At 37.9% G+C, this 15930-nt stretch overlaps 2 protein-coding genes across 4 annotated transcripts; both read right to left on the reverse strand.

Annotated features, from left to right (window-relative positions):
- Positions 1 to 2981: 2981 nt before the first annotated feature.
- On the reverse strand, positions 2982 to 12713 carry LOC103708505 (Plastid-lipid associated protein PAP / fibrillin family protein). Of its 3 annotated transcripts, XR_005509400.3 has the most exons (10): positions 11722 to 12713; positions 11523 to 11648; positions 11291 to 11425; positions 11099 to 11194; positions 7659 to 7739; positions 4078 to 4164; positions 3639 to 3694; positions 3429 to 3548; positions 3270 to 3332; positions 2982 to 3186 (listed from the first exon to the last, which is right to left on the reverse strand). XR_005509400.3 is itself a non-coding variant. In XM_088718617.2 (9 exons), coding segments are annotated over exons 1-9 (858 nt in total). In that variant the 5' UTR covers positions 11878 to 12713; the 3' UTR covers positions 2982 to 3331. The 3 variants fall into 3 exon arrangements, 2 of the variants coding, with proteins under 2 accessions (XP_088574743.1, XP_038977076.1); XM_088718617.2 differs by having other exon boundaries at positions 2982 to 3332; XM_039121148.3 differs by lacking the exon at positions 2982 to 3186 and having other exon boundaries at positions 3198 to 3548.
- Positions 12684 to 14650, reverse strand: LOC103708503 (uncharacterized). The gene has a single exon (XM_008793460.6). The coding sequence runs from the start codon at positions 14648 to 14650 to the stop codon at positions 14219 to 14221; it is 432 nt and encodes a 143-aa protein (XP_008791682.1). The 3' UTR covers positions 12684 to 14218.
- Between the last annotated feature and the right edge of the window lie 1280 nt (positions 14651 to 15930).

Consider the following 15930-nt stretch of genomic DNA (forward strand, 5'->3'; position numbering starts at 1 on the left):
GTCACTAAATTTTGGCGTTTATCCTATCCGCATATTTTGTGATCGATTTGTCACCAATTTATCACTAAGTTTATATTATGGTGATCAAATTTTTATATATTACTAATTTGTTATAAATAATGATCGGTAACGGACCGCCACTAACTTTTGATCGCGATGCCTTTGTTTTCTGATGGTGACAGGGTGGCTGTTTTTTTTTAGATTTTCCCATCATTCTTCGTGCCTCCACGCTACGCTTGTCGGAAATGTCGCATTGCCTCGGCAAAGTGGTGATCACTGTATAAAATAATGGATAAGGAGAAGAAGATTGCTTGTATATTGCCTTTTTTTATGGTTAAGTTCAAGTGAATGACAAACGTGTGGTCATGGGCTGAGATTTACGTAAAAAAAATAAGAAATGCAAGTTGGGTTTGCGGGTCGGTAAGAATAAAAAAGTCTCATATGAATGCAGACTTGCTTCGCAAGGTCGGTAATATGTATCTCACAATTATAATGCAAAAACTCTGAAGATTTCAGAAGCATTATAAAGTTGAATTATTACAGAAAGTAGATTTATCTAATTTATCGAGTTATAAAAAATGGCACAATAGTGGGATACCAGAATCTTTTAGAAAAGAACTAGTGATGATGATTTCACTCATATAAATAAGTAGTAATTATTATTTGTTTTCTATTTTTTTAATCGTGACTGGCAAACGTACGGGAAGAAGGGCCATGCCATTTTGCGGTACCCTCCAAGCTTGCTCTAATTGTCCAGAAAAAAGAAATCTGTGCGTGATAGAACGTGACAGCGATGTTTGAGGTGACGCTGCAGTGGACTTTTTGGAGTGGAACGCTACTGTATGAACACCAAAATAATAATAAAAAAGAATGCTACTGTAAACCTTATAATTTTTTTTTTAAAAAAAGGATCAGCTTTGATTGCTTGATGCCTGGGATCTACTTTTTTGCTTCGACTTTTCTTTTGCCACTAGGTTTTGCTGAGATCAAAAATGACTCGGCGCGGAGCGCATCTGCATGTTAAAGTAGTACCTTCCCTTCTGATAATGAAATAAAAAATTCATATATTCACTCTTTGGTGGACCGTGGGCCTTTGAATGACGATTTGCTCACTTGTCTTGTTCTCGCAGAGGCCCTGATTGGAAAACTTTTATTACCTATTTTCAATAAAAATACCGAATCCAATGCAAAAAATATATGTTTAGTTATCATAATTTTATTTTTAAGATTATTTTTATTATTTTATTAAAAAATAAAAATGAAAAATTTTACTTTTATTTTTTAAAAATAAATTCTTACGAAAGGTGCAGTCGAGCTGAGCCAAGTAGAACAGCTAGAAGTACGAGCTCGATTTAATCCAAAATACTCATATTTGAAACTCCACTCGACAACAATCGAATCTTAATATCCAAGCTCGAAGCCAGTTTGATAATAAAAAAATAATATTCGAAATCAATTCAATTCAATTCGACTCAAATATTGACCGAGCTATACTCAAGATCAAATTCAAAGAATTATCATATTTAAAAATATTATTAACACATATAATAATATTATATTCTAAATATTATATTTTAATAATATATATTATAAATAAAATATAATATTATTAAAAATATATATACCCGATTAGGCTCTCAGCCTAAATGGAAATCGGATTATATAAGGCAAACGTACATGCAAGGCTCCAACTACCAACATGGAAGCCCTTGTCACGAGATGGTCTCATGAACCCTCCTCTGATGGTTTGAGCAAATTTTTGGTTGGCTCGGTGGTCACCCTCACCTACGAACTTATGTACCCATAGATCCGTTACAATATCGAACATTTATCTTTCACCGAAAAAAAAAAAAAAACATTTATCTTGTAACAAGGCGCAAAGAGTATCGGCAACGAAAACTTTATTAGTGCTCGGTTATGCTCCTAATTCTAGCAGTGTCAAGTCATCAGCTTTATGCCTTTATCTTCGCCGGTCTCCTCTGGAGCTCTTTTCAGTGTAAGTTCGCATCTGACCTCTCCACTTATATATATATATATATATATATATATATATATATATATATATATATATATATATATATATATATATATATATATATATATATATATATATATATATATATATATATATATATATATATATAACTTTATTAGCATCGCAGTATTATGGGTCCAATTCTCTCTCTTGATAATGTAAACTCGTGCCTTATAGTCACGATGCTTAATTCTGTCTCAATATAAAGCAAAGCGAAAAGAAAGTCAAGCTCTATGATTTCACTGTGCCAAATTTTTCTCTATTGGAAGATTTCCAGTGTTCCAATTTCCTACGGCCCTTCTTGCGCCCGCATGACGATTGCTTTCGCGTTGCAATCGGTCCTGCACTTGGTATGAGGTACAGCATCCACCAGATAAGCTAGTTGATGGCGTGCATGCATAAGGCCACATTAAATAGGTATAGGCTGAGATATTATTCCATGAATTAGATTCATTATAGACCTAGAATAAAATCAATTTCTTTTTTTCTTTTCTTTTTTTTGCTCTCTCTCTCTCTCTCTCTCCTTTTATATATATATATAATACCCAAACATACCAAAATTATTTTTTCAGATATCATATTTTCAAAAATTAATTTCTTAAAAAAAAAAAGTTTGATTAAAAAAAAAATCTATCCTCAAACCGAACGGCTCCTTAAACTCTTTATGATCAAAATAGGGCCCTACAGGGATTTGGACAGGTCCACCATCGAGTAATTTCTCGGTCAGGCCAGACATCTTTTAACACCCCGATCTACTTCAGCCAATAATTCCTACCTTTGGCAAACTTGTCTGCCATGTGTTGCAAAGGGGATCACTGTATGTTTTTTTTTCTCTGCCGTTAACAGGATGGATTTTGGTTGGACCGAGAAAGATCGGAATCCAATTTGGATAAGACAAACCCGTTTCAGATCATATTGTCAAAATTGATGCAACACCGGAATCACGTTCCAAAATTTCAAGATTATTGTGTCCTCTGATATTTCATGGAACATCTTTCGAGAATTAGTTCAACTTACATATAATTAATCATATGACAAAGGAAACACCAATTAAGATAATTCGTGTTCATAATTTTTTGCTTTTACCCGTGATGCTTGATAGTTTCCACCTCTCAGAATCTCAGGTTCTGATTACATTACACCTCAGTAATCTGCCAAGCAATTAAAGTAAAATGATAATGTTAAAATTTAATCAAGCATTTAATTCTTCCTATGATCATACAAAGAACATTACCAGATTTCCTAAGTCCATACGTGAAGCATGAGATCATGATCTGGTTGTAAATCTAACATCAGTCTGCCAGCATAAATTCCATTGATATTAGTAACTGTCCACCATGCTTTGATACTTGTATGTCCATGGATATTTCAGTGGAAGGAAAAGCCAACTCACTATGATGCAAGAGGTTGTGCTCGGGTGAAAACAAAAACTCCACCACCCCCAACAGAACGGCCCAAAAGCATGTCACGGTCCATATATGATAGATAATACAAGCCTCCAGGTGATCTGCGACTGCAATGAAGTTGGATTTGAGCTATTCACATCCTATGAAAGATGAAATTGATATTTCCCGTACTTGAACAAAAAATAATAATAAAGTACCTTTCTGGGCTTCTCACTGGCACCTGAGCTCGAAAAGTCCTAAGGAACTGCAAAATCTGCGTTCACAAACACCATTAGGAAGGTGGGCAACAAAAAAAAATCTGCGCTGGGACTAAACCAGAGATTTCTGCTGTTTACTGTACAAGCCTGCTTATTTCTAGTTACATAATAGCATCTCCAGGGAGATCCAAAACTTATCCACTGACCCCAAAGGTGGTCAGAAGACGATCGTTCAGCCAACAAGCTAAATAGGTGGAGGTAAGATATGATTCAACCAGTTATTTTAGAACAATTAACAGTGGACATGTATTAACTTGTGCTTACCAATTTATTAATATGAATTTGTCAGGTACTTAACACTATCATATATGATCTGGTTTAAATTTCAACAACAGAATGAATAATTAGGTTGATAAATTTGTGGTGCCTCATGGCATACCTGTAGGCTTAAAAAAGAACGAGGAAGAATAGCTGGAGCTATCAATGCTTGCAGCTCTTCGCTAATCTTGATATTTTCCACAGCGACCTACAAGACAGTAGATCGGTAAATCACTAGAACTCAAACCACAAAATAATAAGCAGCAATGTAAAGAACTTTTCTTTTCAAAATTTTCTTGACCTAGAAAATAATATGCACAACAATAGACCCAGTCTTTTGGCAAATTAAGTGTACCATCATGCTACATAACTGATTCCATCTCTATTCTCATTACTGAACTTGAATATCAGAATGGACAAGCATGCAAGTTATGCTGCCATTGTTTGATATAGAAGTATAACATCACATATGATTACAACAGGGAAGACACAAAGTGAAGGAGAGAGCCTGAGAAAATATATCAATCAAAATGTCTTCTTTATCAGGCAGGGGCGGCCCAATATATTTGGAGGCCCAAGGCAGATTCAGTGAATGAGGCTTTTTTTTTTTAATAATAAAAAAATTAATAAGTATAAAATATTTAGAAAAAAGATATGAAAATAGATAGCCATCAAGTACATTATTTCAACAAAAATGCATGTATGCAACAAAGACAGATAAAAAATCCTTTCAGCTTAATATAATTTTTGAATGGAAGCATGGAAAAGTAATTATACTTAAGGAAGGGCCCATAAAACTGATTAAATAACTAAGATAATGCTTGACAGTACTGTTTACCATGTCAAGCAAGAGCAGAGTAGGAAAAGGTTATCCCATGGCACTTCATGGTCAAGGTAAGGGAAAGAATTTGTCCAGAAAGGAACCTCTCTATAAGAGAAAGTAGGGGCATTATGGGAAATTCACTCCATCTAATTAATAAAAGTCCCATCCCACCATCTCCCCTTCAAGTGAGCACCCAAGCAGCCGCTGCAACATCACGGCACAGCAGCCATTCAACCCCCCCTCCCTCCTTTTCTTTCTCTACCCTCCAAGAAGTCGACCTCCAATCCCCCTATCTTTCTTGCTGATGGCCCAGCTGGATCAGGAGTAATGTGAGGGAAGGAAAACCAAGACCAAAACCAAAAAAGAGAAGGGATGAAAGATAAGAGTGGCTTCAGACGTGCATGAAGCCAACCAAATCCCTCCTCTCTCTTTCTCTCCACCCAAAACAAAACTATTGTCCCCAACTTCCCAAATTGCCCCTCTGCAGGCCAAGAAACTCTCCACCTCCCTTCCATCAAGGGGGAAGACTCGTAGCCAGCTCCTGTTCCCATTTTATATGGGGCCTTTGCTTCCTTTTGGTCAGCCTCCCGGGGGCCTTCCATTGGCCCGGGGCCTTAGGCGACCGCATCGGTCGCCTAGGGCTCGGGCCGGCCCTGTTATCAGGTATATGTCTTCTTTATCAGGTATATGTCATGGTCATGGTGACAAGGCGCTTTGGTAGTGTGCACCTAATTGACAGGTATTCCTCCCTAGGAGTCCACTTTGACAAAATTTATCTTCACCGTACCAGAGCATGTGATGTTCCAAGTTTCTTTTCAAGAAATTTTAGGTTCACCTAGTTCATTGAAAGGTTTGTCTCACTCTGTCAGACAGGACATAACACATTACAGAGGCTCTTGAACTGCACTATACTTGAAGAAGATAATATACCCTTGCACCAAAGGACAAACCCAAGATTTTCAATGGGCTCATGAATATATCAAATATTCAACAATAAAATATAAGAAAGTGAGAGAATACATCTTCCATGACCTCTAGGATGCCATAGCCCTTTTGCGTAGGTAGATCCTAGTATGTTTGTGTTGAGTATCCATAAGGGCTTTGTTATAGGTTCTTATGCAGAACAGGTAATCGACGTTGATTAGGAAAGCCGCTCATTATTTTATTTATCATCAAGGCAATGTCTTAAAATGCAGTTTGTGTGATCATGAATGCACACACATATGCGGATGCAACCTAGTGACCATACCACATTGGACCTGGGCCACACTATAAGATATCAAGTGCCTACATAAGCCTAAGCAGCTCACATGAGACCTGAGCCCAGATGATTGTAATCATGATGAATGATATGTTATTTTCTGAATAATATTGACTTCGGAGTGTCTATTTGAATATTGGTAACTTACATACTGCATGTCTAGTTTACTAGGTAGGTACTTTAAGATTAACTACAAGCCATGAATCCTTGTTGCTCATTTTTGTTAGTTCATAATTTATTATTCATTGTGTTAGTGTATCTGAAATATGAGCTTAATGCAAAGGAGATTTCTTCTCCATTTAACATGGCAATAATATATAAGATAGGCTCTAAAATCACAAGTTACCAACCACATAGGTGAACTAAAATAACAAGTTACCAACCACATAGGGGCCCATACATGCACCCATATACCACATTGCACTAGGCAGTAATTTGATAGCTTGCATATCATGGCTGCTTTCCAAACATTGAGCAAGGGTCTGACATGGACACCTACAATATAATCTACTCACTGTAATCCATAAATAACTTACCTTCTACTTCATATAGAGAACCTAGTCAGCTTCCAAACGATGATATTGACTTCAACTAGCTTTTTAGAACTGAAGATTATGACAGAATCTTTTAATGAAAAATTTTATTATGTGTTCAAAAGGGTTTAGAGGGCAGGAAAAAAACACCAGAATGGAGTAACCTGTAAACGATGTTCCTGCAACTAAGCACAAACTGCAGAAGCAGTAACAGGATATTAAGAAAACAAATTGACCAGGTGAAATAATGTATATCTGAACAGTAATTTCAGCATTATTTTTAGGAGAATATGGTAAAAAGAATAGCCATTGCAAGTGCTTCTGTTGTATAAAGCAAGGAGTTCATGTCAATCAATCATTCTACAGTTATTTCCTCTAAAGCAGGCAGCAAGGGATCATAGGCATCAAAAAGATTAGAAACCAAACATATTGGAATGAAAATAAATCAGAGATCTACAAACGTACAGGACAACTTATTTTAAGGACCTTTATGCATCTAAAAACTACTTCTTTTAAGGACTTCTATCATCCAAAGCCAGCATCAAGCAACGCAAAGATAAGATTTTTGCTTAGAGTTGTTGGTTCAGGCTGATGGAAAAATGCTTTGAAGTTCTAAAACATTCTAATCGTAACTTTCTTTCCCCTATAATAGCCTGCTCTATTATCACCGAATCATAGATTTAGCTTTCAAAAGAAAAAGTTGCATCAGAAAACATGACATTTTAAAAACCATAATTTTTTTAAGTTCTCTATCCGAGAACATGGTATTTAACATATATAGTAGGGTATAAGCATATAAACCAGTTGAACTTTTGGCAGCTAGACTTCTACGTGTTTGCAAGTTAGCAGTTGGTCTAATATGCTATTCTGTTATTATATAACAATAGGCTTCCTTTTTTTTTGTTTTAAAGGAAAGGATTAGAAAAACTGTTATCCAATTTGAGCAAGCCTTTTTATGATTGAATAATTTCACTCTTCGTTTCATTTGGACCAGTATGAACAAGACATTTAAAAGCATGTGCAAGATGAATGGCCAACAAGATGTCATGTGTATAAGAGATACAACTAAATTCTTATGTACCCACCTCTTCAAACTGAAGATAGATGTTGCGCTTAGAAAGAACAGAAAATTTTGCAGAGACCAGCAGTGTTGCACCCTCTTGCTCCTATAAAGAAAATTTTTATGAGGTTCGAAACATCAAGAAGACCAAGCCCAAAAAATTGCAAAACATAAAAGAAATCTATAAACAATAGCGGCAGGACATGAGTAGAACTGTTGCAATTTTATGCAAAAAGCACACATACAACCCCCAAAATCAAATTCATGCATGACATGACAATTGGCCAAAATTTGATAAACACTTTATATGCAAGAATCCACTTGTGAGAGTTTTCTGATCTTGATCAGATGAAACTGAGACCACTGGAGGGCATTGCCTGTACTTACATAATGCACTTTCTTCTATGATATTAACCTTTAACCAGTTAAGGCCTGATATACATTGTTGACCCTTTACCTAATAGTTTAAGCTTTTGAGGACTAGAGACTAGTTAACATGGTATCAGAGCCTTATGGCCTTGGTGCAATCCACCAAACAGTCTTCCATTGCTTTTGGTGCTTCTTCAACAATCTTGCCTTTCTTCTAGTGGTCTTCATCTTTGGTATTGTTGTTAACTCAAGTTAGCTACTCTCTATGTTCATCACTGGTCAAATGCAGCTCAAAGCTTGTTCTTTTCTCTCTATTGAGCCTTCATGCTGCTGCTGCAATCAGCAATAGCTGATTCATTTCTCCAGCCTTATTACTCTTTTCTGTTATAGCATTCACAATCTGTTTGAGAATTTGCTAAAGAAGCACCAGCATCTTCCATCCAGATCTGACTTACATTTCCCATCATCAACAACAAGGTCTAGAAGCAGCTGACCATCTACCATTCCAGGCACTACACTTACAGGCTCCTCATGGATGGATGATAACCACTGCCACCGGTCCATCCTCAAGAGGTCGGTCAGGGATGCTGCCATAACAGAATCTCCCCTTATAAATCACCGATAGTAATTCACCAATCCAAGAAAGAATTATAGCTCCATCACAGCCGTAGGAGTCTCCCACCCCTTGATGGCTTGGACCTTTTTCTTGTCCATCCAAATGTTCCCATGCTCAATCTAATGACCCGAGAAGCATTCCTCTTGTTTGGGCAAAGAACACTTTTCCTTCTTTAAATAGAGTTGGTATATAAATAAATAAATATATATATATATATATATATAGAGAGAGAGAGAGAGAGAGAGTTGGACTTCAAGTGTTGCCAAGCTTGGATCCATTCGCCTCTGCCACTATTGGATTAGCATGGATCTTGGAACCTAAAAGCAAGCTGTTACCAGTAGCCCCTCCACCGTTACATCCAAAAACAAAAAACAAAAAAAAGACAAAGCATTAATGGGATGGGACAACCCTCAAACCTTTTTCCCCTTTTCTCGGATACAACACTCATTTTTAACAGGATGGGACACGACGTGCCGCCCTCTCTCCCACTATCTCTCCTCCACCCCAGGCCAAATCCTTTTTTGTTTATTTCTACAATGTTTATGTTTATTTCCGTAGATTAGGCATTTATTGTTTGGATATTGGTATTTATCATGGACACATTAGTGTCTATTTCTTTAGAGTTGTTGTTTTCTCCCAGTAGGTTAAAGTTTATTTTTGAGCACTTAGCATTTGCTCCTCCGAACTTTTTGTTTATCCTCCGTTGTTGTTTGCTGTAAGGTAGTCCTCACCTGACCAAGGGTGGCAAGATCTTTTTCTGTTTATTTCTGCGAGATGTGTGTTTATTCTCGCAGACTAGTTGTTCTCGTTTTGGTGTTTAGTGTTTATCTTGGATAGGGGTAGAGAGAGAGAATAGGATGCGTCCCCAGGAACAGGAGCTTCTCCCAGTGGCATAGACATCACGTCCCATCCCACTAATTAATGCTTCTCTTATTTGAGGAATGGGTGTTGGCATGGACAACATGTCCCATCCCACAAATTAATGGTTCTCTTTTTTTCCTTTTCCTGCGACGGACCAGGCTTGGCTATTAATAACTGTTTGGAATGCCTCAAGATCCATATTAATCCAACAATGGCAGAGGCGACTGGATCCAAGCTTGGCTTCACTTGAGTGTAGCCTAGTCCAACCCTCTCCCTCCCATATACATATATATGAGAAAAGAATATCACAAGATATCTTAGATTGTCTTAATCAGCTTGTGATGCCCATTCATGCTGCTATGCCTACCTCTTTACCTTGCTTAGCCTCGACCACATCTACCTCTAGTTGGATTCTTGATTCTAGAGTCTTCCACCAGATGACTGCTAATGCCTTCTCTTGGTGCTTCCATCACCACTTTACACTCCATTTCAAACAAATAGCTCTACCTCATCAGTTACCCACCATGGTACACTTACTCCTTGATTTGATGCTTCTAGTTAGTTTTCTATTTCACATGTCATGTTCCTAAGCTTGCCATGAATATTTATTCTGTCGATCAACTCACCGGTAGCCATTGTACTATTAACTTTAATTCTTCATCTTGTTTAGTGCAGGACCATCATACGGGGAGGGTGATTGGGATGGGCTTCAGACAAAGAGGCCTCTACTACATGAATCACTTACATCTCTTAGATTTTGCTTCCATTACTATAGCTAACACTTTACCTCTTACTAAGGTTCGTTGTACCAGTGCGTCCCTTTCTGTATTAAGCATACCATTTCATACCGATATGAAACTGAAACTCGGTAAGGGGGTGTACTAAGTCTAGGTATACCAAATTGACCTTCATACTGGGCAGACCGACATTGTACCAGTATGATATGAGTATAGAATCCAGTATCGAGATGATGTACCTTGATTAGTCCTTTTGACTTATGGCATAAATAGATGAATAGACTTAACTACAGATCTAACATGGCCTTTCCTTCCCTTAAGTTAGACCATTTTGAATAAACCTTTATAGCGCATAGACCTGGTTCTAAACTAAAACATAGAATTTCTATGAAAACTTTGTCAACTATAACTTCTTACCTTTATGTAATGTTTTTGTCTGTAAGCATCAACAGAAAACACACGCATTATTTAATGTTATTAACAAATAACAACTCCAAACTGCATACCAAAATTCCACCTTCAAGGAAAGAAAATTCAAGACAAGTTTACATTTTAAAGATTGTCTCTTTTATTTTATAATAGATATCAATTGTGCCTATTGCCCAACCTTTTTTTTTTTTTTTTTTGAGAAAGGCAGGGAATCCTGCCTGATCATAATTACTTGGGTCTGAAATCTTGAGAATGGAGGATGCACCACTCAAGACAAACACAGAACCTCCAATTCTTTTTTATGCAAGTTGATATGGAATACAAACACTATCCACTTCTACAGTTGACCAAAGGCTTCCAAGTCCTTTTTTCTCTCCAATTACAGACAAATTTCAGGGAGCAAAAGCAGGCAAAACTTTATATCAATGAAGAAAAAGCACATCTGTCTGTTACCTCTAATAGAGTTGGAATGCTCCAGCGCACAACATTCCTTACAATTCCTCCATCAGACCGTTCCTTACATTCAAACTTCTGAAAAATTTGTCCCACCTACAGAAATTTCCCAGGGGAATGGGAAAAAAAACCATGGGTGATCCAGTAGTCCATGGAAAAGAAAAGGAGAACAAAAGGGAGCAGGATCGGGACCTGAAGGAAAGGGAGCCTGGCGGCAGCCTCGAAGAGGACGAGAACATCGGAAGCCGAGGTGTAGTTGAGCCGCCACGTGCCGTCCAGCTTCGATAGGTCCACCGGCAAGCCTGCATCATATCCTTCCACGCGCACCTGCCCACCCAGCTCCGTGGGTTTGGTTTGGCACCAAGACAAGAAAATTCAACAAGAAAGAAAGAAAGACACAGTGCCGATGTCTTCTGGTACATACCAAGGCCTCCTCGATGGAGGAGCGCTGGTCGGCGGTGGTGACGAGGCCGCGCTGCGTGTCCTGGACAGCTCTCAGGAGATCGTACTTCCTCCTCTCCAGGTCCGCCTCCACCGCCACCGCCACCGCCTAATGAGGTAAAAGAAAATTTTCCAAGAAAGGGCACCAAAAGAAAGCAGGAGAGAGAGAGGAGGATAATTACTGGGGAAGGGGCAGCGGCCGCGACGCGCGTCGAATTGGGCCGAGATGTTCTCTTGGATGCTGATTTGGTGCAGGGGTTCGGCCACGGGATCCACTTTCTTGTTGGCTTCACTGTAGGGATAGGAGTTTGTAGGAGAACGGGGAAAGGAAGGTCCATTTGGTCGCTTGCACCTTCCGGGGCGTGGAACGCCGTTATCCGAGCTGAAGCTGTCGCACTTTTTGATTCTCGCTTGTTAAAATGCTATTTGTGTCTTTTCTTCAATTTTAAGATCTATCTTCCTATAGGTCTATTAAGAGGCAGTTTGAGTCAGGTCTACAGCCCGGGCTTGCTACAAATTGGCCTAACTGCATTATTAACTTGAATTTACAAAAAAGTATTGTTAATGCACAATTCACTCTGGATGCTGCAATCAGAGATCAGTGTTAAACATTGTAAGATTGATGGTGTCAGGGACCTTGCCTGCACTCAGCCAATCATTGATTTCCACGTCCCCAGGTGAACCGAGGAGTGATCAGCAGTGGATGATATATAGCTTTCTCCATTCAAAAATGTTAGTATGAGCCCTACCTCTTTACTAAATGTGAATCCTCTCCTTGGCAGATTAACTCAATCTTGAAAATGACAATTCTTTCATGGATTAACCTGTGTAAACACCTCTGAGTGCTACTGTTATTGATCATTATACCATTAGCTATTTGCCAAAACCACTATTCATATATCATGGAACCACCTCTACGATGCTGCATTTGGTTCTCAGAGAATTGGAAATAGAATTGGAATGGAATAGATATGGAAGGCAGGAAATTGGAATCACAATTCCCATTCACTTGTTTGGATATGCAATGAAGGAATACATGGAAAAGAAATGTGAAATTCTATATTTCATTGAACTAGCCATATATTAGTTAAAGAAATAAGTTAAAGCAATAACAAGATGAACGGTTTATATAGAACTATGGAAATGAAAAATTTGCAGATAGGCATCCACATAAAAGATAATGTATAATATGTAACCATAATACAAAAAGTCTTCTGCAATAAACAACTTTATCATCATCAACAAGATGTTCAGATAAAAAGTGTGCAATAAACAGATATACAAATGAGACTTGAGAATACATCAAGAGTGACCATCCTAGAGTACAAAGTCAAGCTTCACAGTTCTTAGAAAACAGTAAAGGCGGTGAAAGCTCAAGCAGGAGATGATATTATCAATGGAAAACATCACCATGACCACCTTTACAGCACAGCCTGAAGCATCCAAGAGCACAGCGAGAGCCTCAAAACATGTCAAGTATATGTTAAGAATTTAAACAAGCTCAGGACAAAATGACTCTAGTTTCAATGCAGTCCAACCATGGTATGCTTAATGAGATCAAACCACCCACTAGGATTTCCTCTTAAAACTTTGCAGCATTTAAAAGAACCATTGCTGCCTTGCCACGCTGTGGTTAAGCTCCTTGATAATTGTACATAATGTTAGGAGAATCTGCTAGAAGGAATTCTTATGAGCTTTGAGCAGGAATCAACTATCTCAGTGTTGTGACAAGCTACGTGATAGGAATCATCCTTTTTGTACCTTCAAAATGCAAGACATAAGGTTAGAGTTTCCACATATTGAAATGAAAAACGATTAACTAAACATTATTTTTCAGTTCTCCTGAGCTTCAAGCCCGAATTATCCTGCAAAATAATTTGAAATGTTCACAAATATCAACATGGGAAGCAAAAGATTCGTGTCATATATAAAAATATTTCATCAACAACCTGCAAGGCTGCAACTAGCTAAGAGACACAATAAAATAAATAAATAGATAAATAAAGTTTTACCAGAACAAAACAATAGGAATACATCAAGTGGACTGCCAAAACCTGTCAATTCAAGTCAGTTGTAGATAATAATACCACTGTTGCAGCAGACAAATTCCACACAAAGGATCTAACACATAAGCAGATTAAATGATGCCCAAAACTAACAATAGAAAATAAAGCATACTTTCAACATAAAGGCATTAAGAAAGGATAACCATGACCCAAACACATGTACCAAGGACAGTATTACAGAGCATTAAAATTGCAGTTCATCAAGAGAACATGGAAGCAAAGATGTCAACATATAATACCATCTGGATCATCTAATCAAAGCTAAAAATGATGACAGTTGCTTTAGAAGGCCCTCTGTCTAAATTATGAATCAACATACTGCTTGAAAGAAATAGTAGATCTAATCTGATTGCTTGAAACATTCTATTAAAAAAGAACATCCATGAATGGCAGTCAAATCTGTTGTAGGTTCTAATGAAATGTTAAACAGTTAGAATACGACCATTCCACTTGGATGGTACTACAAAGGATTTTTAAGAGTTTCACAACATGTCCATAACATATTTGGTTCACTTCCAAGTCTCAATAGAGGAAGGACACTCTTAATATGCATCGCAAAGGGAGCAAAGGAAGGTGGAAAAAGAAAAAGAAATGGAAATGGGACTACTGAGCATTAACTCATGTCCATGCCATCTCCAACTTGACTGCAGATTGGAGACACCACAGTGAAAGACCTCTCAAAAGGAGGAGGATGCAGCTGGGCATCTCGCCTGCGCTTAAAAGCACAGCCATCAGAGTTCTCTGCTTCAAGCTTCCTCCGAACTCCTCTAACTGCCTGCTGTTCTGCTGGTGAAAGAGGAAAGACCTGCCTGCTTACTCTGCAAAAGGAGTTATGGTTATCATACAAAATCCTCTGGTTACAGTTCTGGTCACAGATGTGTGTTATTCCTGTTAGTTTGCAGCGGTACATGTTTCCAAATACATGTTCATTTTGGCATCTCTTATCACATTTGTGGCTAGGGATTGGCTCTTCCCTGTTAAGAATACTGGACAAAAAAATCACATTACTTGGCTCAGCAATCATAGATTTTCCATATACCTCCATCACTCAGTTGATTGATATTTTTGTATGTCTCTCTCTTTCTAGCACCAAAGCCTCTGCAACCCAAAAAACCAGAAGGATTTTCTTTAGAATGGAGTAAATGTCTCACGTGAAATGTGCATCCATTATAATTAATGAATTTTCCCCTAATTCAACATTTTGACATGAAACAGTTGACCATTTAAGCTATACATGGAAAGAAAGCAACATCAGAAGGTATAAGGTGCTCTATTAGGAGATTTGAGGTCTAAGATGGACACAATCAAGGGAACAAATAGAATGGGGCATGAAGTAAGTATATCTTGTTACAATTTTTCCTCAGGCAACAGTCAATACAAGACTATTCTTAACAAACTTCCCTCATCACAACCTTATCTTCCTTAAGCTCTGAGTTTTCTATTACAACGGCAAAAGCTAACCATCAAAAACAGATCTCAATGGAAAGTTTCCACGAGCAAACTGCTAACTGTAGCATGGTCAGAAATAAGTCATTAATGTGTGCAAGATAAAGAATACTTAATACAGATAAAAGTTGATTAGATGGGTGCCATTAGAATTTCAATCATTGGCCATCTAATTACATCACGAAATAAACATATAACAATACGAATTGGCAATCGCCAGGTACCACTCCTGTTATGTCATTGCTATCCTTCTGCATGGGCATCAGATCCTAGTACGCAATGAGCACAGAATGATTTGCATATCAAAGACACACCCGGCAATGGTGCAGAGCCACACACAACAAGAAATGCTGTTTGAAAACCAAATTTCAAGGCTCAAACCATAGGACCAATCTTCTTCAACCAAGATATACACAGGCCATTTATTAAATTTACCATAAATTAGCAACCAAAATTGGGGCTTAAGCGCCACCTGACATGGCCAGAAAACATGCAGAAGAACTCCACGCTCAAAGTACCAAACCACAAAGAGGGCTCAATACTGCATCATCTATCTGATCATCTCACTTAAACAATATTAGTCTTCCTATCTTGATTTGAACATATCCGAGTCATAAAATTATAAATTTATAATATAGATCTACATGATATGGCACCCAATCTCCCAAAGCCAGCTAGTTGTAGTTAATGGCACCATGATGATGACTGATAAGATGGATGCTGAACACTTGCTTGTGCAGATATTGGATAATACTCTCTTCTAGTTCAGACCGAAGCTAAGGTGAGCGAAAAAAAACCGAGCAAGGGATACACTCAGAATGAAGCTACGACGAGACCCAAAAGAAATCCAGAAATAAACTGAAGCACATACAGCGTTAC

This window comes from Phoenix dactylifera, chromosome 3, assembly GCF_051530095.1.
Source record: "Phoenix dactylifera cultivar Ajwa chromosome 3, Ajwa_hap1_PhDact_Kaust_v1.1, whole genome shotgun sequence".
Classification (NCBI taxonomy): Eukaryota; Viridiplantae; Streptophyta; class Magnoliopsida; order Arecales; family Arecaceae; genus Phoenix; species Phoenix dactylifera.